The sequence below is a fragment of the Micromys minutus genome, assembly GCF_963924665.1.
Source record: "Micromys minutus genome assembly, chromosome: 1".
Taxonomy (NCBI): domain Eukaryota; kingdom Metazoa; phylum Chordata; class Mammalia; order Rodentia; family Muridae; genus Micromys; species Micromys minutus.
In genome coordinates this window covers 254,259,422-254,286,705 of record NC_137969.1, presented here as the reverse complement: position 1 = coordinate 254,286,705, position 27,284 = coordinate 254,259,422, and the positions used below count along the sequence as shown (strand labels likewise).

General features: G+C 52.1%; 3 protein-coding genes and 1 pseudogene across 4 annotated transcripts in view; 3 read left to right on the top strand and 1 right to left on the bottom strand.

Moving 5' to 3' along the window:
* The window catches only part of LOC308418039 (transmembrane protein 11, mitochondrial-like), a 444,261-nt pseudogene that overhangs the window by 361,767 nt on the left and 55,210 nt on the right, over nt 1-27,284 (top strand). The window lies entirely within an intron of this gene.
* On the top strand, nt 284-8,925 carry CDCA4 (cell division cycle associated 4). The gene is made up of 2 exons (XM_080935126.1): nt 284-367; nt 6,970-8,925. The coding sequence occupies exon 2, from the start codon at nt 6,976-6,978 to the stop codon at nt 7,684-7,686; it is 711 nt and encodes a 236-aa protein (XP_080791252.1). The 5' UTR covers nt 284-367; nt 6,970-6,975; the 3' UTR covers nt 7,687-8,925.
* Nucleotides 12,131-18,173, bottom strand: CLBA1 (clathrin binding box of aftiphilin containing 1; the record flags this gene model as incomplete). The annotated part of the gene is made up of 5 exons (XM_080935115.1): nt 12,131-12,419; nt 13,275-13,391; nt 15,341-15,470; nt 16,554-16,690; nt 17,754-18,173. 5 exons carry the CDS (start codon nt 18,171-18,173, stop codon nt 12,258-12,260), a joined length of 966 nt encoding a protein of 321 aa, XP_080791241.1. The 3' UTR covers nt 12,131-12,257.
* AHNAK2 (AHNAK nucleoprotein 2) overlaps nt 24,327-27,284 on the top strand; it is a gene marked incomplete at its 5' end in the record, with an annotated part of 37,635 nt that continues 34,677 nt past the window's right edge. The window contains one exon of the mRNA XM_080938221.1: nt 24,327-24,381. Within this exon, the coding sequence (XP_080794347.1) occupies nt 24,327-24,381 (55 nt within the window). The remainder of the gene's footprint in view (nt 24,382-27,284) is intronic.

Genomic DNA, 27,284 nt, shown 5'->3' with positions numbered 1-27,284 from the left:
GGGGCGTGGCCAAGCGCACGGAGTACTGGGAACTGGGGCGGCGGCCAAGCGCGCGGAACCCTGGGAGCCGAGCGCGCGGAAACCTGGGAACTGGGGTGTCCAGCCGTCGACAGACAAGGGGTCGGGGGCGGAGCGAGGCGCGGGGAGACATGGGAACGGGGGGCGGAGCGGCCCAGCGCGCGATCCTAACGGCTGAAGACCAAGCGCGGGAGACTCCACCGGCGAGGCTCCGCCTTGCGTGGGTTTGAACGAAGCTCCGCCCCTTACTCCACCAATCGGCGCTCGCGCGGCGGCGCCATGGCGACCCTTTGTGGGAGCTGACTGATCCCGGCGCCCAACGGAGTGGCGGGCCGGCCTTGCGGCGCAGGTAAATGTGTACATGGTTTGCTCCTTCGAGCCTCTGCGGCCTGGGCGGCGTCCACGCAGGCACCTCCGGGGCGGTCGGGAGGCGGCAGGGTCCTCGGGCCTCCTGGGTCGGCCGCCCTTCGGCGAACACGACGCCGCGGTTTGTTGAGTGACACATACCGAGAGCCGGAGCGGCGGGTCTGAGCTGGCCGGCCCGCCCTCCGCCCACGCTCCCCTGCTTCCGCTCTCTCTTCCTCCTGTGGCCTTTTCTGTCTGCCTTCTCCGCCGTCCCCCCTTCTTTGGTTCACCCCTCTTCTCTGTCTCACCTTTTTGCCTGGCCGTCGCTGCTGAGTGTTTCCCTTAAGAGCTGCGCGTGACCCGCAGTTTTGGGGGACTGGACTTTCCCCTGGCATCTAGTCGCGCCGAACCCCGTGCGTCTGTCTGTCTGCTGGCCAGGGACAGATTCCGAGAGGGCTTGGTGGGCTCCGTGCAGCCGCCTACCTGGTGAGTGTTGGCTTTGCGTTTTTCCCCTTTGTTGCTTGGATTTTAATTCCCTTGAGAAGTGTCTTGTGTTGCCTGCCCTTCCCCTACTGTAGTAGACCCCACTTCTAAAATGGTCATTTGTGACCCAGTAGTTACTGCCTGGAACGGCATCGGTGGAACTCGACTGGAACCCAGGCTCTGTCTTCGATAGCTTGACCTAGGGTAAATGAAACTTAGAAAAAAGTTCCAGAAACCTTTTCTAAAGTTTTTCTCCCCTAGATAGGATCACCAGGGAAGGGGCTTCTTCCAGAACTTAAGGAAGTACAGCACCCGTATATTTTCTCTTGGTCTTTGTATCTGACGAACTAGATGGCAGAGCTGAGCTAGCCATTGATTTACATGATTCTGGGAAACATTTTCTGCTCACAAAATTAAGTTTAAAGTCTCACCAACCTCCTGTGTGCAGCCCTGTGGTTTTATAGATAAAATTTAAAGTTCATTCAGAAATTTTAGAGGTGCTAGTCTTAAAAGAAAGGAGGTCAGGAAGGTTCTCTCAGGTTGTCATTGGCACCTACCTCCAGGCATAAGAAAGTTACTCGTCCTTCCAAGAGGAACTCGATAAGGGTTTTTTAGTAACCACTGATAACGAAGATGGAATCGGGTATAGTGGGACGATAAACCCCATCACCCAGCCATGAAGTTTACTGGCTCAGTATGTTCCAACTTGTTCCCTCTTCCCAGTTGCTTTCTGAGGAAGTATTTTAATGGCAGTTGTGATTTTTGTTTTTGAGACAGGGTTTCCTGCAGGCCAGGCTGGCCTCAGACTGACAGTGCAACCAGAAACCACCTTACTCTCCTCTCTGCTTCCAAAGCATGCCACCATGTCCAGCTCAGAAACCACTAACTTCTGGTTCTCCTTAAAATCCAGCATCCAGATGAATGCTTGATTGTGGCTACAGTCCATCCCCGGGTTGTAATAGGTCTGCTCAGGTAAAACCAAGACTAATGGATGGTCAGAGCCCAGGAAGCTGCATTTCCACATGCTCACTGAGGTAGGCCAGCTCCAGGATAGGATGGTTGTGGCATCCTAGGCTGTCTGTTTACCTCAGGTTGTTGTATGGGTAATTATCAATCTCCCTTACACCTTACTGTCCACTGGCCTCTGCTGGCCTCAACACTGTATCTGAGCTCCTAAGAATGCCTGGCTCTTGTCATACAGCCAGTGTTTGGGATGGAGAAAATCGGAGGATAGGGTTGTGGGTTGACTTAGCTTTGGGTTGAAGGGGATGTTAGACATTTACCTAGACTTGGAAAGACCTTTTGGCTATCTGGAAATAAGGTGTGAGATGTGGAACATAATTTATACAGAACTCAGCGGGAAGAATTTCCTGACCTCTTTCATTAGAGGGATGAGCAACATCAGGTCAGGCACACAGGTGGCTACAAGGAAGCTGTGCCCAGGCCGCTGGAGGAGAGGGAGCCCCTGTGCAGGCACCGTTTAGGGCTAGTCAGAACCTGTGCTGCTGATGCAGGCCTTCATCCTCAAGCTTCCTCTTTCCTCTTGCTCTCTTGCTAGTAGCTACTCTGTCACCATCCTGTTCCCATATGGCTTCTGTTCTAGAGTTACAGTTAAGCAAACAACAGTTATTTCATTCCAGGCAAAGAGATAGAGAGGAGAGTGTTTAATTTGCAAAGTTAGTAAAACAGGAGTACTTTGATAGCAAATGGGTTTTTGATGTGTTTATTAAGGGCCTTCAAAATGTTTCTGCCCTGAGTCCAATCCAGATTCAGAAGAGTACAGAACTACATGGCACTGACTGCAGACTGCTTGGTGTGCTTGTGCATGGACGTAGGCACTCACTATCAGAAGTGATGACCCACTTGTATGGCATAATTAGCAGAGCTTGCTGTGGACTCAGCACAAGGGAGAACTAGGGTTGAGAAGAAAGGGTTAGGAAGAAGGAATCTAGAGGGTCTGAGTGTTTAGAGTTTGTAGAGCTGCTCCCTTTATCCCCACGGTTTAGGTTTCTCTGTGTAACAGCCCTGTAACTCACTTTGTAGACCAGGCTACCTTTGGACTCACAGAAATTTGCCTGTTTCTGGTTCCTAAGTACTGGGACTAAAGGCATACACCTGACTTTGTCAGAACAGGTGGGGACTGTGTATGTGGCAGGGCTTCTGTGGCCAGTTATTCTCACCATTATTCAGTAGGCTTGAGGGGAGCTCTGCAGAGGGGTGCTGGGGTAGGTTAACTAGGTGATGAGCATATCCTATGAGAAACAAATTTAAGAAACTTGCAGAACTAAAACAGTTTAATTTTATGATTTGGCAGAAATAGATGTCAGCCAGCAAAAATAGCTTCCCAGTTTGGCACAAAAAGTATTTTTTTAAAGTCCTTAGTGAAAAATTCTGCTTTTTTTTTGGTTTTCTGAGACAAGAATTCACTGTATCCTTGTCAGGCCTGGAACTTGTATGTGGACCAGGCTAGCCTTGAACTGATAGAGATCCACCTGTCTCTAGAGTTACACTACCATACCCTACAGTTTTATCTTTTCCCAATAGACTGGTTTTCCAGAAAGACAAAATCTTCACACCTGTCTAGCTTGGCCTTCTCATTGGGTTCCCCATGCTAGTGGTTCAGAGTACAGAACTCTTCTAATGGGTATTCCTGGGCACCAGATTCCCTCCTTTTGTTGTGGACTCAGTCACATAGCAGACTTTAACTTTCCAGCTTTAAGATGAACTGAGAGGGCTGTCTACTACAAAACATCAGACTTAAATTAGACCGTAATTTATTTCCTACATCCCATGGTTGACTGTGGTAGGTATTTGCCTGTTTGGTTAGTTCTGAGATGGCACCAGAGATGATGTTAGCTTTTTATATCCTGTTATAGGGTGTTTGTTACTGATTAGAGTCCTGGAGAGCCTGCTGTTTTCCAGGCTGTTCTTGTAGGTCAGTTTTGGGTTCTGGTCATTGCAGATTAAGGGTCAGAGAGTTCTTTTCTCTGTGCATTTTCTCTTGTAAGACCACATGCTCTTGGGTTCTTCTGGGCTTACTTTTTAGGCATGAGAACTTGGGATGTACAGCAACATACTGCTCTGACAAGGGATCACATACAAAGATTTTAGATCTATATGATCCAGTCTAGGAATGTAGACATACCCTAGATTACAATATGATTTAGCTGGAATACAGAGAAGCCCTTGGTACACACCTTTAATTCCCTAACAGTGAGGATAAGGTTACTTTGTAGAAGGAAGCAGCCATGTTTGAAAGTGACGTCTAATTGAGGGGCAGACAAAGTGATGAATCAGAGAAAGATCTGACAGAGTGGGTCAGGTATGATACGCCCAACTCACGTGGGAATAGCACTGGAAGGAGGCTACTTGAGAGCAGTGAGAATGCTGTGGTATATGTGTATGGCCGTCTTACAGAGGCAGGTGGCAGAGAGAACAAGCTAGACACAGGTGAACATGTCAGAGAGTGAGAAGGAGCCAGATGATCAGAACATATTGCCAAAGTTAGTATGAGGTCAAGCACAGCAATACAGTTAGAAGACAAGAGATGCCGGATTGAATTAGTCAACTTGGAAGATTAGATTGTATGGAGGCTAGAAGCTTCCAGTCCTAGACCTGTGGATAATTAGAACAGAGAACAAAACGCTTTGCTTTCAGCCCAAGCCATATATTTTAGGGGTGACAACAGGATGTTAGTGTACACCAGGCTGGCCTTTAGTGCCAGTGATCTTCTTGCCTTTTGAACACAGCGTTCATAAGTATGTGTTTCTGACTTTGGTGTACTTTGAGCTGAGGTATAAGTCTATGAAGCCTGTTTTATCTTTTTTCGTTTTTGTTTTTTGTCTTATGACCTTCAGTTTAATCAGGGTTGCTTTCATTAACATAGGTAGGAGTTACTGGAGCATGGGTAACTTAACTGACTACACTACCAATGAAAATTACTCCCTCCTCCAGCTACCTTTTGTGTGCACCTCTCTCATGAAAGAATTGTAATGGGGTCCCATCTTGTGCACATAACTGCAGCTGTTGATTTCATGTGTTTAGCAGCTCGTCGTGTTCAGACAACATTATTTCACAAAACTTGTTATCCTCTGGCTCTGTGGTTCTTTCTGGCTGGCTCCCAGGATATTTCTGGGCCTTGGAGCCAGGGAGTGTTGGTATAGAAGTCTAATTTAGGGCTAGGCGCTCACTAGTTCCTTATTCTTGGTGTTTTGGCCATTTATGAGTCTGCAGTATCGCCTGTGTCGAAATGAAGGAAAGGAGCTCACCACCAAAGTATAATATCTCAAGAGGGGCCAGAAAATTGGCATTAAGAGAATATTTCATGAGGCCAGGGTCAATGGCTCAACAGGTTAAATGCTTGCCACACAAAGTGAGGATTAGAGTTCATAGCTTCAACTTTTATTGGATTTGGAGCTAGAGAGGGTTTGGTGGTTAAAAACAGTGCTGCTCTTCCAGGGAACCTAGTCTTCCCAGCACGCACCTGACGACTCACAACCACATGTAACTTCATTTCCATGGTATCTGACAGCCCGTTTTGGCCTCCACAGGGGTAGATAAACACGCAGGCAAAATACCTACACACATAAAATCTTTAAAAATAAATAACTTTAGTTTGTATTTGAACACTTGGTCCTCAGCTGCTGGTGCTGCCTGGGAGGTCATAGAGGCCTTGCTGAAAGTGGAGCTAGGGGTAGACTTTGTAGTTTTATACCTTGGCCCTACTTTCTGCTTCCTGACTACCAGGTTGGCCTCGCCCTTCCACTGGCATGATGAACTCCCTTCTTTAACTGCAACCCCAAAACTTAAGTTGCTTTTCGTCAGGCCATTGTATCATAGCAACAGAAAAATCTGTCTTCATTACAGAAATGTCTTTTTTGGTGGTGGTAGTAGGTGTGTTTAACAGGATCTTGAAATCCTTCTGCATTCATCTCCAGAGTGGAGGAGGAATTAGAAGAGTGTGCCACTAAGTCTGATGAAAATTAGATTTTTTTTTTTCATTTTTAAGAAACTAGTTACATTCTGGTGCTGGCCCGCAGGACGCTGTGGTGTCTGTGCGCCGACATGAGCTTCTAAGAATTGTTTTTGTATATGTGTATCTGAGACAGGATCTCACTATGTGAGGCTGGCCTGTATCTTTGAGGTACTTCTGCCTAAGCCTTCCCAGTTCCAAGGTTACAAAGGTGCACCACAATGCCTAGGTTCAAATAAATGGTTTGGTTAAAAAAAAATGAAGCTAGTTACATGTTTAAAGACACTTTAGGCTACATTTCTCTTCACTCCTCTTTCACTTAGGTTGGTGTGGGATGTGTTGGGAACCAGGCACTATGTGACCACACTTGTCTAGGCATGTTCTCTCACCTGAGATCTCCTGCCCCCACCCTCTGTGGCCTGCTGGTGCCTTGTCTTGCCATTGCATGAATATAAGGAGAATGGAATTGCCTGGGGTGTGGCCTCTGGAGACTGGCTTTTCTCTGGTCCATAATTCCAATGGGGTCCTGGTTGTTTCAACTGGATTGTTCCCAGTTTGGGGCAACTGTAAGTAGAGTACTGTTAACATTTTGTACAAGTTTTACATGAGTCTTAGCTTTGCTTTTACTGGGACAAATACACTAAAGGTCATATAATTATGCAAAGGTCTGTGACTTTGAAAGAAGAAAAGGTAACTGTAAAGAAATCCTAAAGTAGGACAATTTGGTATTGAAGTAAAAATGTTTAGGGGCTAGAGAGATGGCCCAGCAGGTTAAAGGTCTTGTCATACAAGCATAAAGACCAGAGTCCTGTTCCTGTACCTGGATTTTGTTCTCTTTAAAATACATTTCTGCAGCTGTATGTAGTGGTGTCACCTGTTAAACTCCGCTCCGGAGAGGCTGAGGCAGGAGGTCAAAAGCTCACTGTCAGTTTGTGTTACATAGTAAGATACCGTCTCAAAGCAACAGGTTTCCTATTTGTGTACTTTATCTATTGATGAAAGTTATGCTGTCTGTGACAGAGGCTATGCCTGAGGCAACCTCTCAGATAGTGTTTCTGGTACTACCTCTTTAGCTGTCAGAGACTATCTGGTTACTGTCTGCCAGGAAGCTGAGGTATGTAGCTAAATGGTATCTTTCTTGGTTCCCACAGGACAGGATGTTTGCTAGAGGGCTGAAGAGGAAATGTGACCAGGAAGAAGGAGTAGAGGGTTTTGGCACTGTCCCTTCCTATAGCCTGCAGCGACAGTCACTCCTGGACATGTCCCTTGTCAAGCTCCAGCTCTGTCACATGCTAGTGGAGCCCAACCTCTGCCGCTCAGTCCTCATCGCCAACACAGTCCGGCAGATCCAGGAGGAAATGAGCCAGGATGGGGTGTGGCATGGGATGGCACCCCAGAGTGTAGAACATGCACCAATCGACCGCCTCGTGTCCACAGATATCCTGTGTCGTACAGTGAGGGGAGCTGAGGGGGAGCACCCCACTGCTGACCTAGAGGATGGTCTCTTGCAAAGCCCAGCTTCTGAGCTTCCCATAATTGGCTCAGCACAGGGGCAGAGGAACCCTCAGAGCAGCCTCTGGGAGATGGATAGCCCACAAGAAAACCGGGGAAGCTTTCAGAAGTCACTGGACCAGATATTTGAGACCCTGGAAAACAAAACCTCTAGTTCAGTGGAGGAACTCTTCTCGGATGTGGACAGCTCCTACTACGACCTGGACACAGTGCTAACAGGGATGATGAGTGGGACCAAGTCCAGTCTCTGCAACGGCCTCGAGAGCTTTACCGCAGCCGCCCCGCCTCCCAGCTCCACTTGCAAGTCTGACCTGGCTGAGCTGGACCATGTAGTAGAGATTCTGGTGGAGACCTGAGAGGATGCCCCAGTGGGCCAAGGACAAGGCCACCATACCCCATGGAGCTCACATGTGCTGTGACCCAGAGACAGGCAAGCACTTGTCCTAAGAGGGCCTCGGACTCTTCAGCCAGGGTCTCCACCGCTGACTATGAAAATATCCTGGACAGATTTTCCTCTGCAAGAATTGCAGTCCTAGAGCTGCCTCAGGGCTATTTCCCTGGGGAGGACCAAGCAGATGCCATCTCTAGGAGCTGAGCTAGCTCTCTGAAGGCTTGTGGCCTGGGGCTCATTATCCTGTTTGTGTGACTGTGGAGGATGGTGTGCCACAGCTACGGCTAGTCTATTTTAAATTAGATAGGTGAGCTTTTAAAATTAAGTTTTATATGTTTTGGGCAATATTTTGTCTTAAGATATATTTTTTAAACTTTTTATACTTTAGATTTTTTTTCAGCTATTTTCTTAAAAGTATATTTTTTCTACAAACATCCTCTGCTGCTACATTAGAAACATTTATAACCTAAATACAATTGGTGTGTCATTTTTAAGGTTTAAATAGAAAGCTTTTTTTGTTAATGAGTCTCTACACTCCCAAGGCAACTGCAAATGTAGCTGGCCAGGTGTTTACATGAGAGGCTCCATTATGGTCTACATTGTAGTGGAGTGCTTGAGGTGAGAACCTTGCACTCACTGCTCCACAGCTTCCCTCTCTGGGTCCGCTCTGCAAGAGCTGTCTTCCTAGGCTTTGTGTGCAGGATGGTTTTATTTATGCCTATTTATATGTAAATGCCACTCTAGGCTAAGGTCTTATATCTGGAAATGACAACACCAGTTCTTCAGAGACTGCTGTGAGGCAGTGCCTTATGCAGGTCTTGTCTTTGGCCATTATGTTTAGTTCACAGCACTGTGTGACATGAGGACTTGGCATCCCAACCACACCCAGCACCACAAGCTCCATATCACGTGTATGCAGGGAGAATGCTGGGTACCAGGCATGTGTGTGCTTAGAAAGGGTGTGCAGCCCCACCATGTGCTCAGTAGGTAATTCCTGTGCTTGTTGGTTAAAATGGTGCTTGAACATCTTAAGGTTAAGAACAATCTGACTCAATAAAATTTAGGGCTCCTCCATCCCAGAGTGGCCCCTGTGCTGTCTGCTTGGATCTTAAGGTCCAGATACCTGATCATAAGTCAGACTCCACCCCCACCCTATGTATGCCTTTTGTTTCTCTTGTGCTTTTTTTGGACTTCCCCACCTGAGCCTAAGAGGATTTATTTTGTATGCCTGTATGACTTTTCTTCAGTATCAACAATGTAAACCTCACTTTATTAAAAGTATCCAGCAAATAGAATGTGTTAGCCTTTTTTCCCCATCCAATCCTTCAGGTGAGCTTGCTCTATCCTGTATGGCTTCTCCATTATATGTGCTTTGTAATCCAAAGGGACTTCGTGGTTAACAGCTTAACTAGGAATGTGTTGCAAAAATCCCAGCACTTGAGAAGCAGGATGATTGCCAAGAATTCAGTACTAATTTAGGTAATACCAAGCAGGGCCTGTGGAAGGAGCCACTGGCCAATAGGCCTTTTGAGGCACCATTTGGTCTGTAGCACACCAGGAGCATCAGCAGTCCTGGCAGCCTGTTCTCAAAGCTTCCTTCTGAAAAAGTCTGAGCTGTCCCAGCCTTTCATGTTCAGTCTGTACCTCCTAAAGTACCCCAAATGTGACAAGATTGGACCCCACATTTCATCAGATAGGGTAGGTAGGGTCCTACCCCTCTGAAGATCTGATCAAAGTTAAGGTTGGGAAAGGGAGTACTATCTTCTTGAGTGGTGTAGCCACTGATAATGGTGGTATGAATTCTCCAATAACAATACTCACTTCTGCATGCAACCTAGTTAAGCTAGGTCACATTTTTAAAAAACATGTAACTAGGAAGAAGGGAACAAAGGGTTCAGAGGGAGAAGGGCTATATCAAGTTCCAAGTTCATAACTGCACCCGCTACCTGTCCTTCCTCTAGATAATCGACTTTGATGTGTTGCCTGAGAGGTAGAAAGTGAAGGGGCATCTCATGTTATCCTGGATGTGTGTGGTGAGGTGACCTCCTGTTAGACCACTAACACTTGACTCACGGTCTAGAAAACATGATGAGGCACACCACTGTTCTGCTGACTCCTACATGATCCCATTCTGGGGTTCCATGTATGCTGCCTTACTGCTCACCCCAATCAGTTGTGACAAACGGGGGGGGGGTCTCTTTTGCCCCTGAGATGAATGAAGCTGGCCAGATACTTAGAAGACAGCTCCCAGGGGGCTCAGGCTCTGTCAGGGTCCCACCCTGCCCTATCAGCTTGATGAAAGACATGAATCAGAGGACAAGTCACTGCTGTGGAAGGTAGAAAGGAAAAGGAACCAGGGCATTCAGCAACACCCAGAGCAAAGCAACAGCCAAGTAAGCCTCAAATCTAAGCCTCTTGCCTTCTGTTGGCCAGAGTCTAGGTGAGGCTGGGGTCCTGGTTCCTACCTTTTTGGGTCTGAGGATTTGCTGCTTTCCAGTGCTGAGCTCTTTGGAGGTGCACTCATTGCAGGCTTGGCTGTCCCAAGCAGCTGCACCCCTGACTCATTCATGTTTCTCTAGGATGCTCCTGGGCAGTTTCCTCTCCTGCAGCTGTTGGGAGCCCAAGAGCAGAGTGTATTTCAGAGCAGCTGCAGGATGCTCTGGCTTTGTCCATTCATGCTTAAGGAGAACTTGCACACACCCATGGCATATATGTTTTCAGATATCTAGGATAGCTTTATGGAACTGGTGACCAAAGGCATTCCTCAATGGCTAGTCCTTAAAAATGAGAACACTTAAAATCTTTTCAGTCATTCCTGAGAACATATGTATATATATATATTTTTTTTAAAAAGACAGTTTCTCTGCGTAGCCCCAATTTTCCTGGAATTTGCTCTGTAGACTAGGCTGTCCTCAAACTCAGATCCACCTCCCTCTGCCTTCAAGCGCCATCTTACTGGACTTCCCTTGGCTGACACCCTCATTTCCAATAGGCCCTGCTGACTGCCAGTCTCTCTGCCTCTAAGAATTTTTAGACTCACTGAGAGAGCATGTGCTTGTCTGTGCACCTGGCTTACTGTACACATCCATCTCGGGACAACCCAGGTGACGCCATCTTGGACATTGTAAGCCATGCTGCAGTAAACACAGTACTAGTCCTTCCATAGGCAGATCCCATTTCCTTTATAGAAACCCCTAGCAGTAGGAATTCTGGGTCACATGGTAGTTTTTAATTTTGGGAGTCTTTATACTGTTCCTCAGAATAGCTGTCCTAATTTCCATGCCTTCATGCTCTTGCCAGCTCATCTTCATCCCAATGGAGTGTGGATACTTGACTGCACTTCTCTATGGCTGCTGATGGCAAACACGTTTTTCATGTTCCTACTGGCCATTTGCATGCTTCGTGAGAAGCATTTTTACTCGTTCACTTGCTTCTGGTTAGCCTAACTTGCACACAGCTTCCTTTGCAGACAGCTGTACCTCTGTACCTGCAGCTTCCTCTTGTCGGGTGCTGGTCAGTGCTTTCTGAAAACAAGATGTTAACGCAGCTTTCCTAAACACCTGGCACCCCCAACCCAACCAAACCCCTGCTTTCCCCAAATAAAAACAAAAAAACAGGTTATCCTTTTGTTATAAGCCTCAAACTATGCCACCTAGTGGTGGCTTCAGTCAATGGCACTTCTTTCTCCCCTCCTGACAGGAGCAGTTTCAATGCTCCATGTGTCCTCATGTCTGGACAACTGGGTCAGTTCAGTCAATCGTGAAGCTGGTATCTCCTGAGCAAGCCAATCCCACACTAGCCTCCCCAAAAGCTAATGAGTCAACAAAAACACAGGCTTATACAGTCCTTTTTAATAAAAGTTTACAAAATGCAGTGCTGCCTGCTTGTGTGTGCCCCTGGAGTAGAACCCTTGTCTCAGCAGATGACCAAGGAAGCTAATCCAGCTGTCTTTCTGGGACACCCAGTGTGTTTTCCCTCCCACCCTTCTGCTCAGGGCAAAGCTTGTCCCCAAGGCTGCTGGGTGAGGGCAGGATCCAACACAGAGATAGGTATAACACCCCAGGAAACAGCCAGGGGGTAGGGGGCAGGGCATGTTCCTTCCAGTGTTCAGTAGCCGTCTTCTGACTTCTGAAACTCATGGATCCAACTGTGAACTAGGTAGGAGTCAACGGGTGCCTGGTGCCAGCCTACAGTGTCCCCAGAAACTCCATGGAGACTGGCTGTGCCCAAGGATCCTCGTGCATTCTGTGCATTCCTTCTGTGCACCCCTTCTGTGCATTCCTTCTGTGCACCCCTTCTCTGCATTCCTTCTGTGCACCCCTTCTGTGCATTCCTTCTGTGCACCCCTTCTCTGCATTCCTTCTGTGCACCCTATCAGATCAGATCTGAGTGCACGTGATTTGCAGGAGTTTGACAAAGGTCCTAGGAAACTAATGGAACTGGGAAACAGTGCTACAGAATTCTCGAGTTCTAGTACCAAAGCAAACCAGTAAGAAAATGTAAAACATCTCATAAAGGTACAAAGTACTCCTGCTTTTAGCAGACACCATTATTAAAGAATGCCATTTTCAGGTTGCGTGCAGTGAAGATCTTTTTTTGTGGAATGGTGATGTAGTGCCCGTTCCCTTGGAGTGGTGTCTTCAGGAACAGGCTGTAGCTAATCAGGCTGCCCTGCCTGCTGCCGGACGTACCTGCCAGCTGAGAGAAAAGTGGTCATCAGCGTTGAGTGTTGACATTAGAGAAACCTGCAGAGGTACACCGCACACCCCGGAGCCCCTTGCTCCTCCCTTCCTTGTGCAGTTCAACCAGAGTCATCCAGGTAGAGAGGGCAGAGGTGAGAGGCCACAGGAGTCCTCCAGCTGCCCCAGTGGATTTTACAAGTTTCTACCCTCATAGCTGCTGTTGGGCAGTGCCCCAGGCACTATGGTGAAGGATGACTATTCTAAATGTCTTGCTGCTCAAAGGTTAACTGCAGCTTTCCTTCAGAGGTTTCTGTCCTACAAAGCTGACATTCTGAGTTCTGGGGCCTCTGGCATCACGCCCTGTTAGTTCATAATGCTCCTTTCCTTGAGTGCCACAGAACCCATCGTCTGCCCCCATAATAACCAAGGCTGCAGCCCACCTCAGCGGGGTGGCACCACACTCCTTGGGACTGTGCCCTCTCCCATCCCCTCCCCTGTCCTCAGCACTACAAAGCAGATCCGTGTGCACATCCTGACACTGCCTCACCATTTTCTCACACACAGAGCCCTTCCTGACACCTGGACAGTGGGCAGGAGTCCCGGGTCCAGACAGGCCTGCTCCCCCTCCCTGGTAAGAGAGGGGTAGGAACGAGGCCCCGTCCTATTCACACCTCTGTCCCTCCATGGCCCTGCTGGGGTCATTTGATGGGTTGGCTGCAGAAGGACCCTCAGCTGGGAGAAGAGCTGTTCCTCAGATCCTGTAGGGCCCTGCCAGCCTCTACCCAACTGTCTCGCCGCCCATCCCTGTCCTCAGGTGCTCTCAGTTCTGGTCCCTAACACGCTGAGGAGCAGGGCTGCAGACCATGCTCACCTTGGTCTGAATCAGGGCTTTGCAGCGGTGTAGGTGGAAACCGCTGACTGTCAGCAGCTCTTCCGGCTTTCTGAAGTCAGAACCTTCCAGAACGTGACCCTGGTCTCCAGAAAGGCTCTAAGGAGAGAAACCTCTTTACAACAACACCACCACTTGCATTTTAAAAGAGCAGTAACCTTAATTCTGAACACCTTGGGGAGCAGGCCCATTGTCTCCCTCCCAGCCTTGCCTGCTCATGAGCCCTCAGAACTGGGAAGCTCCTCAGCCTTCCAGCTGTGGCTTGAATATGTCTCCACAAACTGAGGTGTTGTAAGCTGAACTCCTAAGTCCATATGTTAACTGCATTTAGAGAGAAACTTTGGGAGGTGACTAGGCTCAGAGGAGGTTATCAGAATGCTGCCTCCGTCTGGCACTGGTGCCTTTATGAGGATGGTGACTAGAGCTGGCCTGCTTGCTGGGTCTCACCTCATGCTAGTGAGCCATGTCATGAGGGAGCAAGAAGCTGAGGCAGGTCCTAGCACCAGAACGATGACCCACGTGAATGCGTAAATGTTTTAAACCATCTGGTCTCAGGCATTTTGTTACGGCAGCAGAAAAAGGACTAAGACACTGCTCAACAGGATTTTCTCATGTCACCTCACCTCCAGGAAGACCAACTGCCTGCAGCTGTCGCCCCCCCCCTCCCCAGCCTGCTACTCAAGAACCCTGTTTCCTAGCCTTCAGCTTCGATTTTTCCTGCATCACAAGGCCAGGCTGACGTCCTAGGTGGGCTATGGGAGGGCAGGGGCTGGGCAATGTTCTCTCCTCCCACTTCCTCACTCACTCCCTGACTCTGGCCTTGGGCTGATAGGTGACCAGCCTACAATTGTTACCCTTACCAGGTTGAAGCTGCCTCCCTCCTTGGCCTCTTGAAGTTTCCCTATTTAAAGCTTTGCACACTATTTAAGAACAAACAGACTTTTGCTGCTGACCTCTGGCAGGTGGCCTCTTTCTGGGGTGTAATGGCTCTGGATACTCAGGAGCCTTACCTGTGCTCGCTCTTGCTTCACTAACCACTGTCTACCGCTGTCCTCTGGCCACTTCCTGAGCCTTTCTCTCCTGCTACTCTGCCCTGGACTTGGCTGGCTCCTACCTCAGACATTAGGGTTTCTTCTTGGGACCACCATATGTCTAGGGGGCCACATGGTCGCTTTGATCCCCACCTAAAGGACCTCTCAAGGCAACACCAAGCCGACCCACCACGTTGTTGTGTCTTAAACGTGCCCAACCCCACACATGCCACAGACCATATACAACTTGCACTCAGCGGCAGGCACCCGGCTCCTGCCCATCCCTCTCCACCTGCTTCTGCTTCCTTTAGCATGGCACCCGAGGGGCCTGCCACCCACAGGGTGACACAGCATCCCCTCCCCCTACTAACTGCTGGTCCACATGCACACAGTCTCCTCATGTCTGCTGGTGCATGTCCCGCTGGAGTGTATGAAGAGCATGCTACCCAAGATAGGCAGGACACCCCAGCGCCCTCACACCACGCTCCCGGCTTATTCTGAGAGTGATGCCAAGACCTTGTGAAATACGGTCTTCCCAGTGCTGAGAGCAGGCAGGTGTCCCTACTAGACCACACCACCCACCCTGTCCCAAGTGTGCCGTGACAGTATGGCTGGCACAGTGCGGTCTCTGCTTCCCTGGGGGCCATTTCTTAAACATGAAAAGTCTCCCACAGGCTCCCATGCTGGGGGCTTGTGGTTAGCTGGTGGCTTTTCAGAAGTGGTCGGATCCTGAGGGCTCTGGATTCATGCATGGTGTTTATGAATTAAACATTACTGAGAAGTGAAGGCAGTTTTAGGGGTAAGGTCTGGTTAAAGAAAGTGCAGCATGGGGGGGGGGGTGTCCTCGAGGGCTACAGCTTGCTATGGTGACAGCTGCCTCTTACTGTTCCTCTGCCCAGAAACATGGAACCAGTGCAGGCTGAAGGTGCTAAAATGTGAACCAACATAAACCATCTTTATCCTCCATGTCACCACAGCAAGCAGAGCCCGGCTGCCACCTGACCCAAGCCTCCTTACCTTCTGAGCAGCATCTACGCCAAGGACAGGAAAGAGGTTTTCCCGACAGTGAGACTCACTCCAGAGACACCTCGAAGCAGACACAGTGTCGGTGTTCTGAAGGGCTCTCCAGAGTTTCCTAGATTCAGAACTGGGAGAAAGATGCAGTCATGACAAGATGCTTGGAAGTCTTCCAAATCGATCCCTGAAGCCCAGCCCCAGCCCTCCTCTCCTGTTAACCCAACATATCAACATGTCCTTCCTCATATCTGCCCGCATGTGCCCTGCCTGTGTATCCTCTCGGCGTTATTCAAGCAGGTGTCTACAACCATACTGCTCACAGATTAAATCCACACAAACTAGGATGCATGCCCCGGGGAAGAAACACAAAGGGATGTGAATTGTGGCCGTGTGAGTGTTGTGTGCTGTAATGTGCCAAGTGCTGAATTATCTCCTTTTTCCAAACACTCAAGTGTGTCTGAACATACAAGAGCGCTTCACCCTAAGGTAATACCCATCCTCCTGTCCCAGTGTGTCTAGCCGTGCCAAGCCGGATACCTGGGCCACCTTGGACCTCTGAAGAACTCGTCAGTGGCACAGCCATAACTAGCTTGCTGGGGATGCCCAAAGGCAGGCTCTCCCAATAGGCTATGCTTCACAGGAATGCCAGACAGCTGGGCACCGTTGGTCAAAGCCTTCGGGCCCCTGTAGAGGGTCTTCTGGGCAGGTTCTGGGTTGGCTCTGTATGGTGGTCAAAACAGATGACAAGAGCCCAGAGTCTGACAAGGTTCTGAAAATGCCCAGGCCTGCCCAAGGTGTGCAGAGACCCTGAAGCACAGTGGTCAGCTACCCTGGGCAGCTACCCTGGGCCTTCTCACTCTACCTTCCCTTCACTCAGTGCCTGAAGGTACTTTCTCTTTAGTGCTTCAGGCCCTTAACATTGTTAAGTGTGACTTCCCTACCACGGCCAGCCAAGCACAACTATGTGTGACTCCAGAGGCACACACAAGATAACCCTGAAGGTCAGTGGCTATTCCTGAAGTGCTTCCTATGATTAGAGCCAAGTCAACAGCAGCAGCCCTGAGCGGCCACACCAGGGGCACTATTGGGGTACCCATCTGTGCCGCCAGCTCCTCTGGAATGCTATGCACCACAGGTGGCTACACGGACAACTAAAAAGCACACAAAAGCGAAGTCATAGTGCCAACCCTTAGTTCTGATCTAAGTGCATTACCGTAGTCTAGGCACAGATGCAGGTTCTTCACTGCTTATTTCTAAGAAACGGTCCAAAGAACAAACATCTTCAGTTGCCTGTTCCACCGGGACCTCTTGAAACGCGAGCCTAAAAACCTTCTCATAGCTGAGAACAGACTGGAAAGGAGAAAACATCCCAACATTAGGAGCAATGTGTACATTAGGTAACCTTGTTCCAAACACTCAACTCTTAACATGAGTGTTTTCTGTCCCTCCCTGGTGGCACGCTTGGTTGGCGTTGCCACCACTGATGACAGTAACATCACTCCTCAGAATCTCCAGGCGATGCAAAAACAGGGAAAACCACAGGCTTGCACGTCTAAAATGGTGTCAGGAGCTCGTGGGGAACTGCCCTTTTCCCATGTGAAGGGGCTGAGAAGTCTGTGTGAAGGACATGGGAACATATTTCACCCTGGAAGGCCGTGAGGCAGCTGGGGTGGTGTGGACAGACAGAATCAGGTGGTGGCAGAAAGGAGGCTGGCAGGTGTTTATGTTCCAGGTGAGTGTCACCTGTGCCAGTGTGCACCTGTGTGCTACAGCTCAGCTGATTGCACTTCCCTACTCCTGTGTTTCCTGTAAACTTCCCAGCATGCACAGCTGTTTCCTAGCACTTCAAGCAAGGTGGAGAAAGTGCTCGATTCAGAACAAATGCTAAGGTGCGCTGACTTCAGGAGGAGTGGTCCTCACTGGAGGTTTCCGTAGCAGGCTACTTGTCCCCCCTTCTTTCTACATATACTTATCCTCATCTGTGTTTGGGTTGAACCATTGGGGAGGAGAACAGCTCAGAGGCAGTCAAGGAGGCCAAGGTGTAGTCAGCTTTGAGGGCTGTGTGAGACCCTGTGTGAGTCCCCTGACCAAACCCTTCATTCCTTGCTCTATTCTTCCCCTCTTTTGGTTTGCTTTTTTAAGACGAGGTTCCTCTGTGTAGCCCTGGCTGTAGATCAGGCTGGCCTCGAACTTGGAGAACTGCCTGCTTCTGCTTCCTGAGTGTTGGGATTAAACGGCCAATGCCCGGCTTCCTTGTCTTCCTCTTAAGCAGAGGACAGCCAACCACACAGCAAAAGACAAACTAGGTGAGAAGAGACCACTCCAAGGCTAGCCAGACCCCCGTACCGTGCACAGAGGCCTGGGCAAAGTCTAATGGCTATACAAAATACTTCCCACTCAACCACAGAAATACCTCTGAGGATGGGCCAGCAGCAGTTCCCGTCGCCCAGGGTCCACCCTGCTGCACCTGGCAAGAACCGCCCTCTTTTGGCACTGAAGGGGTTCTCAGCGGCTGACATTCCGCGGCTCTTCGGAGGAGTTCAAAATTCTGAGAAAACTGCTCAGACTTAGCTGAAGACTCCCGGAAGCCTTCGAACTCTCCCCACCCGCCGCTGAGCTCCCCTGGGTGTGGACGGCTGGTGGGAAGACCCTCATCCAGCCTGGAGCTGTTAGTGTTCGTGTCCGGCAGAATCACGGGACCGTCGTAGCAGATCCTTCTCCGTTCCAAACCATCACCACCCTGTCCTCCAGCGGTCTGGGGGAGGGACCCCTCTCCAAGTTCCTCTGCGAGGTCACTCACTGACTCTCTCCCCACCTCCTGCCCGCCTTGCATCTTGGTGTGGCCAGGCCAGCCGACCCGAAGGAAAGGTGCTCAGAAAACATGCAGCTGCCGAGCTGGGGTTGCCCAGGGCTTCCTGGGAGTGTTCACGTGCCTCTGTGGAGTCGACCCCTCCTGGCACGCGCGGGTGACTAGTCCAGCACGGGGGCGTGTCCCAGGGCCAAACAAGTGAGGCGGAGGAGGGGCTGTGGGCAAACGTACGTCCTGGTGGATGAGCCGCAGAACCCAGTCTGCGAGGCCGGAGGCTGAGGGCAGGGAGCTCGGGGATCGCGTCCCAGAGGGGAGTCTCGCGGGCTCAGGGACCAGGTTCGAGGCGCAGACGCAAGGGGTCCTGCGCTCCTAGAGGCCCGCAAGGCTCGCGCCCACCTTCGTCACCGCGACGCGCCTCCCCGCGCTCGACCGGGAGATACCTACAGCGCGCTTAGCTGGCTGCTCGCGCCGCGCGTTGCCCGGCAACGATGCGCGCCCGCAGGCTTCCGGCGTGCTTCGAGTGTCGTCAGCACGCCTCCGTGTGGCGTAACCAACAGCGCCCCGCCCATGCCTGGTCCTCTCCTGCAGCCTCTTGCTGAGGGGAGGATGCTGGCTGCACTGCAGTGGGACCCAGCCTGCTATCATGGCCTGCCTTCGTGCCTACCCTGCCCTACAGATGTCGTTGGGAGCGGTTCTCTTTTTATTAAGGCGCCCAGTGCCTGTGTGCCCGTTGTGGAAAACTCGCTGGTTTAGTCCAGATTACATTCCCTTGTGCAAGAATGAGAGTATACTGTCTGCAGAGTTGGAGAGCCACTGTCCTCCCTCTTGTGCGCCCGATCTGGGCCTGGTCACCAGCAGACCCCAAGGGGGAGCAGGGTCAGTCTTAGTCTTGGACAGGCAGAATCTTAGAGGCTCCTGCGGAGCCCTGATGGACTAACCTTGCCCCTCTCCCAGCCCCGAGCCACAGAAATCTTGGCCCTTTTCCATCTGTCCCCATTCTGAGCTTTATGAAGTCAGCCTTCAGCCTGTCACATCTCTACCCTGGTCACCCTGGACTAGTAGCCATTAACAACCTCCCCTGGGAAAGAGATGAGTCAGGCCTGCACCTAACCCACCTTCAGCCCCTCCCTCTGTACTCAGATTCCCCCTGCACTTCCCTAGGCCCCACTCTGCCCTTCCCATGAATTACTCAGTCCCTCATCTCCTGCCTCCTCAGAACTACTGGAAAATTTGATTTAAAAGTGACAAGATGAGATCATTTGCTGCATCTTGGACCACAGCCTTCCCCATCCTCCTGGGCAGACCAGCTTGGCACTGCTTACTGAGCCCTGCAGGCAGAGAGCTCAGGACTATGGCTTGGTACAGCCAGTCCGGCTTTCAGAGTGGCCCAGGAGGATGGTTCGGGCTCCGTCTGTGTTTACAGACACCCAGCAGGTCCTGCTCTCTGTCCATTCCTGATGCTCTGGTTCCCCTCACCTGCTGCCCTGGCTGACGTTGGCGTCCAGGGAGCTGGAGGGACAGGAAGACGGAGGCCTGGACTCTCAATGAGACAGAGTGGGAACGGACTGGGGTTGTAGCGGTCTTCCCACCCTTAGTATCTCCCCAAGTCTGTCTGGGTTTCAGCTCTGAAGGAAGACTTCAGAACACAAGAAAGTTCCAGTTTTTGGTTCACAGGCCCAAGCTGGGGTGAACTGTGTAACCGGTGAGCTGAATCGGTCCCTAAAGATGTCTACATTTTAATCTCCAGAAGCCACAAATATGGGACCTTATAAAAATGGATGGGTGTTCTGCATGAAACTAAAGAGGCAAGAAAGCTGGGTGTGGTAGCACAGGCCTGACACAGCAGCACCAGGAAAGCTGAGGCAGGAGGATCAGAAGTTAGAACCCAGCCTAAGCTACATAGTGAGTCTGAGACTAGCCTGGGCTACATGGTGAGACTCTGTCTAGAGGGAGGGTGGAAAAGAGAGCCGGGCAGAGGGAGGTGTGTGGAAGCCCATGTTGGAGAACAAGGGGAGAGCAGCTTCCTAAGGCTCAGGGCAGCCACCACGCCAGCACCCCAGACAGGCAGAGTGAGCGCGTATCCTTCTAGCCCAGTCCATGAGTGACGTTTCTCGCAGCAAACATGGCAAACCAGCAGACTTGGGTGACCCCTGGAGACACCACTGAAGAGGTGCCGCCCTGAGGAATGGGCAGAGGCAACTCTAACGTTGGTGTCTAGTGCTGACTGAAGGAGGTCAGACGGCGCAGCTGGGTGGGCAAAGGAGGCAGCGGCTCTACTCGGATCTGCCTGAGCAGGGTGGGCTGGAGGGTAGAGGGGCCCCTAATGCCAAGGCATGAGCCGATGGGCTTTGAGTGTGGAGTGACCACGAAGGGGCAGAGCTGGTGCGCCGGGGGAAAGAGCCCTGACAGCCGTCCAGTCCCCCCTCTACCCCCTAGTTCTACCTGTGGTGGTGCCGCTTTGCCCAAAGCCTACAGTCAACCTGGTGCCTCCCAGGTCACCTGACAGGACTGGTTGAACAGGCTGTCCCAGAACTCACTGGGATTTTCCAGTAACGTGGGAGGGGTCACATCACTGTCTCTGTGGTTTCTGGACGGTAGGGCCAGTCCCGAGCTGCCCCACATCCCAGGTTGGCCTCCTTAGTCTACTGTTCTAGGGGCAGCAGGACACCCCAATATGCCCCATCAACTCCCTACTTCCTAATCCTGGCTGTGTCCTGAGCTACATGGACACAGGGATGGGGAGGACCTGGGGACCATGACCAGACCTGGCGGGTACTCAGCACTGGGGGAGATGAGGCAGTTAGAGGCAGGGCCTCTGTGGTCAGGGAACTGGGGGGCTCTGGGCAAGGGCTTCCCACTGTGGACCTGCAGCTAAGGAAAGGACTGAAGTGAGCAGGGTGGCTTGTGGGAAGAGTGGTCATAGATGCCACCACCTTCTGCATGCCCGCGGGCTGGGGTGGGGCAGGGCCATGATGATAGCAGAACTATTTTTGCCGTGTGGCCGCGGCTGCTGCAGGTTACATCAATCATTGATGCTCTGGGCATCATGGCCAGCTTTCCTGGAGAGGCAGCGGAGCATCGGGTCAGGCAGATGAGTAGGGGCAGCGCGAGGTAGCCATGACAATATCAGGCCTGACTCCTTCTGTACTTCCAGCTCCGGGACCCAGCTTCGGTGGTGGTGGGAGGGTGGTGGTGGGAGATCCCCGGGTGTTACAGAGGCCCCAGCAGGGCATCTGTCTTCAGAGGAGAACTCAGGGAGGAGGCTGGAGCCGGAGTGTGGTGTGGTGCCGGGAACTCCTGGCAGCACTCGGCTCTGCCGCAGAAGATGGCCAGGCTTTAGATTGGGGGAAGGGAAAGCAGATGGAACATAGAAGGTTCCCTGCCACGCACACTCACATCCCCCGTGCCTGTTCCTGTTCTCTGTGACCCCAGGGCTAGGCTTAGGCTTCTAAATACTAGTAGTGATGGACAAGTCTGGCTGGGCCCTGGGGAGCGAAGGCTGACTTGCAGCTGGTCCGCCCAGATAGGTGCAGCCTGGCTCTGGGACAAGATCTTTGGAAGGCACAGTGATTAAAGCACATCCTATAAGGCCTCAGGAGCACTTCTCAGGGCTGAGCAGGGGGCACCCTGTATTCTGTTGTGTGTGTCTGTGCACATGGACCTGAGTGTATACACAGGAGTGGGTGTGCCCATCTGTGTATACTGTGACAAATCCAAGCTGGCCTGTGGTATGTGTATGTCTTGTTTCTCTGTCTGTGGCTCTTCCCTGAGGTGGAAATTCTTTAGGCAGATACCCCCAAAGTGTCTGGTCCTCGCACGTCTGTAGTCTGACCTCTAGTCGAAGTGGGAGCTTCCAGATGTGCGGCAGCTGGAGCCCCCATGTCAGGTCCTCGCCTCGCCTTAACAGTCAATCTGAAGCTCCAAGACTCCCAACAGCGATGGATCTGCCTACCAGCCCTGAGTCTGGGAGTAGGTAAGGGAAAGGAGAGCCCCTGGGTTCCTACCCTGTATCCTGGGACTAGGGCCTAAGCCAACTCTGGACCAACTCTCGGGGCTGCAGGTGCATGCAGTAGTGAGCTGCCTCATCCTTATCTCAAGCCCTGTCCAGGCAGATGCAGACGCTCTGGTCATGAATGGCCAGATTCTGGTACCTTCTCACTGGGTCAAGGGTATACAGGCCCAGTGGAGGAGGCTCCAAGGGGGCCTTGTCTCCAAGCACAACTCCCCTAAGTATGCTGCCCCCATACTGACAGTGTCAAGTGGGAAGGTGCTGGCACACCCAGGTACCCCCTACCTAGTCCAAGGCCCTGACATGGCGCATGAAGCCTCTCCTGTTTGCGCCTGGGTAGCTTGGATCACATCCACTTCCCCACACAGCTAACGGGAGCCCCAGGTGGATTGTGCTAGACAATCCAAATATGTCCCCCAAGCCACTTTATTGGAACTACACTGCTCAGAGGTAAGGGGGCAAAGCTAGGTCTGTACTCAAAGGTGATGCAAAAATGTCCCTTTTCCCAAGGCCTTTGCTCTCAGACTCTGAAGCCAGATTCAGACACACTTGACTGTCAGGCTGACTGACCTTTCAGCCTACCCAGCAGACACAGAGATGTACCCCGGGACACAAAGACCCATACACGCAGAGACAAGGCACTGTTCTTCATCCGGGGCATTTCTCCAGGGAGAAGGTGAGACTTCTGTCCCACCGAGGCAGTGGCCCATTCAGTGGTGGGAGAAGGCTGCCAGGGCTCCTTCCCAGCAGTGACGCGTGTCTGTCTGACCTGTGTGTGGCTGGCAGGCTGCCCAGCACTGCAGCCCAGATAACGGGAACTGAGGGAATGAGTCATGCCGACTCTCCCAGCTCACCTGGGCCTTGACTTCTGTGGGCAGTTCCCGCTTGTACCTAAGACTGCGCACACGTGTGCATGTGCACACGCATCTCTGTCCTGTTGGTCTTAATATCTGTGTGTTTTCTTTGCTAGGAGCACTTTTCTCCCCTAGGCTGGGCTCAGCCAACTCGGCTTCTGTGGAAACAGCTCTTAGGCCTTTCCCTCCCCCAGATATATTCCCTTGCATGGCACCCAAGTAGAGGCCACTGAGATCCTGCCCTCCCTTGTCAAGGCCTTACCCAGTCCCCTTAGTTGGCAACCAGAATGTTCCAGGACCGTTGAAATCTCACCCAACTTCTCTGCCCTAATTCAGCTGCTCTTGACTTACAGAACACCTCCCCCACCCACCCTGCCTTCGACCTGGAGCCCCTCGACAGAGTCCCCGTAAGCACTGGTCCAAGCAGGTTTTATCCAGCCCCTGCTCTCTTCGTCACCCGTGAGGACCCACGTTACTTCTCCAGTGACAGAAATACTTCCTGCACTGTCCTGCTCACGTCTCACCCTAGGCTGCCAGGAACCTTTTAGGGACCCTCTGTAGCCAGACGTCTAGTACTGCAGTCCAGGGGCCATGGCCAGGTCCCCAGCTGCCAGGCTTTCTACAAAAACCATTAAAAGGATAAATCCTGACTTGGGGCTGCAGGGTGGCTCCAGCTTTGGTCCTGAGCTCCTTGTTGGCTTACAGAGGATCTGCCCAGGCCCACCCTCTCCAAACTAGCGTCTTCTAGTATCTCCTGATCTTCTTTCCTCTTTTGCCCCGAACCCCATCTTTTCCCCAGGAGTTCAGGTCGTAAGCAGTCATCTCCCTGGACTCCCGCGCAACCCTGTCACTTCCCCAAGCTGAAAGTAAAAAAGCCCTGGATTTCGGGTTCAGGGATCTAGTAACCCCTGGAGGAACTTAACGAATCTCTGCTCCAGAGCTGTAACCTGCAGAAGTTCGCGGGTGGGGGTTTTGAGGTCAGCAAGGGGTGGGGGCGGACCACGCGGGCCTGGGTCTGACGGGGCGGGGCCTTCGTGGGGCGGGGCCGCGGCTGCAGCAACCAATGGGCTGAATGAGACCGGCAGCGCTGCTCGCGTCGTTCCTGCAGAGTGGTCAGCACGGGCTGGGCGGGCCAGGGCGGGGCCTGAGCGAAGGTCTGAAGGTACCCCAAGTGTTAGCTGCAATCACAGCCCGGCTGCCCGCAGCAGAACCGGGCAGCAAAGCCGTGGGTGCCGCCCTTCTCCTGGCGCATCAGCTCCAGGACCGTGACTGGACGCGCGGGGCCACCACCGGCCCGCACCCCTGGCCGCTAAGATGTGCGACTGCTTCCACGTGGTGCTGCCCACCTGGCCCGGAGCCCCCGGCAGCGGTGCGCCTCATCCCCGCCTGCAGCCCGCTTCCCTCGGGCGGGTGGGCTCTGCGGGCGTGACGGGGGCGCGCAGTGCGGGACAAGCTGCGCGCGTCAGGAAGGGCAGGAGAGATGGATAGGGCGGCCGGGCGGGTCTCGCGCGCTTTCGGACCTTCGCTTGGCTCTGTGGGTCTCTGCATCTCGCTTGTACTTGTGCCTGCCTCACGCTTCTCACGCCGCCCTATCTCTTTAGCTCACTTTGCTTTTCGACCCCGCACGTCGTACTCTCTCGTTGTCGCTCCGTCTCTTCCCTTTCATCACGAGCCTCCTGTAACCCTTTGGGACGCTCCCTTACCTAGTAAGGCGGCTTCCGAGGGAGGTGTGTTTCATAGTGAATGGAACACGTCCAAGGCGAGCAAGAGTCAGCAGGAGTCAGTCCTAGGCTAGGAGACCTGCTGTTAGATCTAGCCTCTGTCCTGCTTTTTTTTTGGGGGGCGGGGAGAGCATCCTTGACTAGAGCAGGACTTAGGTTGGGGCTAACAGGCTACGCGCTGTGCTGGATCCACCGTGTGGCTACTATGTATGTGGGTGACCAACTAGGTGTGGCTGGGGCAGGGCTGGATTTAAGGTCTGGGGCTTTCTAAGGGGTCTGAGTAGGGTCCTGTTACACCAGTCAAGGGGAATTGACCTCCCCGCCCCAGGATGGTCTGTGCCCCTCTTGCTGAGCATCTGTGGCAGAGTAGGTACCTGGTGCTTTTACCTGATGGGTCTTTCCCTAGCCTGGGCTTACTTCTGGTGTCTTAGAGGGCGGGTGGGGTAGCAGGAAACTGTCATTCAGACTCTGGGTCATTAATGCAGCAGTCTGGCCACACCCAGGGCACCTGGCCAGCCACTGGCCAGGGGATTGGGACAGAGGAGCTGCACTGGTTCAGACTGGACCCCGCTCTGCGCTTGTAGAAGCTGGGTCCCTCTGCAGTGGTACAGGCTGGACCCTCCTCTTTGGGGAAAACAGTTGATGACAGTTTTGACTCTGGGGCCATTCATGATTCAGAGTGCTATGCAGAGGGGTGGCCTCGCCTGCCATCTTCTCTATCCAGAGTGGAGCTCCCATAGTCCTCCCTGAGGCCCATCTGTCCCGTGTGGATCAGTCTGGGACTCTTCCAGAACTGGCTTTTGCTATTCCAGGAGTCCTCCTGTTGGGACTCTCTCACACACAGATGTGAGCCCAAGGACCCCGACTAGCCCCGCTAGCAGTGGGAGAATGATGTCCCACTTCCTCCTTCCTTCTTGTTGCCCCTGATCCACATCACTACAGATCGCCCCCCGCTCCCAGAGGGAGAAAGACCAAGGACATAGAGCTGTTCTGTCTCCAGGTTGCCTGGATGGCTTCATTATTCTTAGGTTAGGGACCACTTTACCCACATCCTGCATCCCGCCCCCCGAGTCTGTACTTCTCCCATCCAAGGATGTTTCTTCCCGCTTTTAGCTGGTGGTTCCCTGATCCATCTGGAACAGTTTCTCCCGTGTCCACCTCCTCTGGTAGGATACTTTTAGGATAAGGGGTTGGAGGGTTCTGCCTAAGCTGTCCTCAATCCTTCACAGGAGGGGGGGCCCAGGAATATACATGTTTCCCAAGGACACTCCCTAATTGTTGAGGGGGAGGATTGGGCTTAGGCCTTTTCCAGCTGTAGTATACTCCCAACGGGCCAGAGTTGCCCTCCTGTGTCAGGTATTCCTAGTCTCTTAAGCCCCTGGTGCCCACTCCTGGCAGTCTGCCATCTCCTACACCCCAGGGCAGAGCCACCACTGTCTCAGTGATCTTTTGCAGAGGTTGCCCCCTGGTGGATCTTCTGGGAATGTACCTATGCAAGACTGGGTGGGGGTGGGGGGTGTAGTGGGGCTGAATAGGGATACACCCAAGCCAGGTATGCCCAAGTACCTTTACCCACTGTGAGATGGACCTTAAACAAGACTCCTGATTGACATGTTTACTTCCATAGATGCTGGGTTTCATCTCAGGGCCATAGCTGTCACCCAGACAGAGTGACAGGTGATCATGGTCTCAAAACTGTGGCCGGCATGGGACTGGTATAGCCTAGGCACTAACCACCAACACACTTGAAGAAACTACTGCTGGGTCTGGGGAACCCCTAGGTGCCGTGACATCATGAGGGGCATCTGGATTTTCTTTCTCTGGGGTTGGGGGCCAGGGTGTGACTAGGTCCTTTCCCCAAAGAGTATAGGGTCAGGGCAACTGTTTAGGTGTCCAACCTTGTGTTGGGGTGTAGGTCCAGACCTGACATTTGTGCCCAGGAGTGTTGGCTGCCATGTGGGGGGAGGGGGAGAAGGGATGTACTCCAGTGAGAACACATGCTAGCTTTGCTCTGTCATCTCCTGGGCAGAGTTGCCCACACTGGTGGGAATCTCTGTTCCTTTTCTGAAGATGGGACAATAAACAGGGAGCAGAGATGCTGAGCACAGTGGGACTCTCTAGGCATCCAGGGATACAGGCCACACTCCTTAAGAGATGATGGGTGGTTCTGAAAGGTACCAGCTCTGTCCTGCTCTGCCAGGCAGGACACAAAAGGGGCTGGGCTCTCTCTGGTGGCCCTGCCTCAGCTTGGATAGATCCATGGTGGGACAGGCACTGCTGCGCTTCCCCCCCCCTCCTCTCCCTCCCTCCCTCCTTTTCCCTCCCTCTTCTCCCTCCCTCCTTCCCTCCCTCTTTCCCTCTCGTGCACTCTCTCTTGCTCTCTCATGTGCTCTCTCTTTCTCTTGCTCTTTTGCTCTTGCTTTCTCTAGCTCATTCACTCTCTTTTTTGTTCTCCCTCTCTTGCTCCCTCCATCCTTCTTGCTCTCTCATGCTTTCTCACACACATGCGCTCTCTCTCTCTCTCTCTCTCTCTCTCTCTCTCATGCTCTCT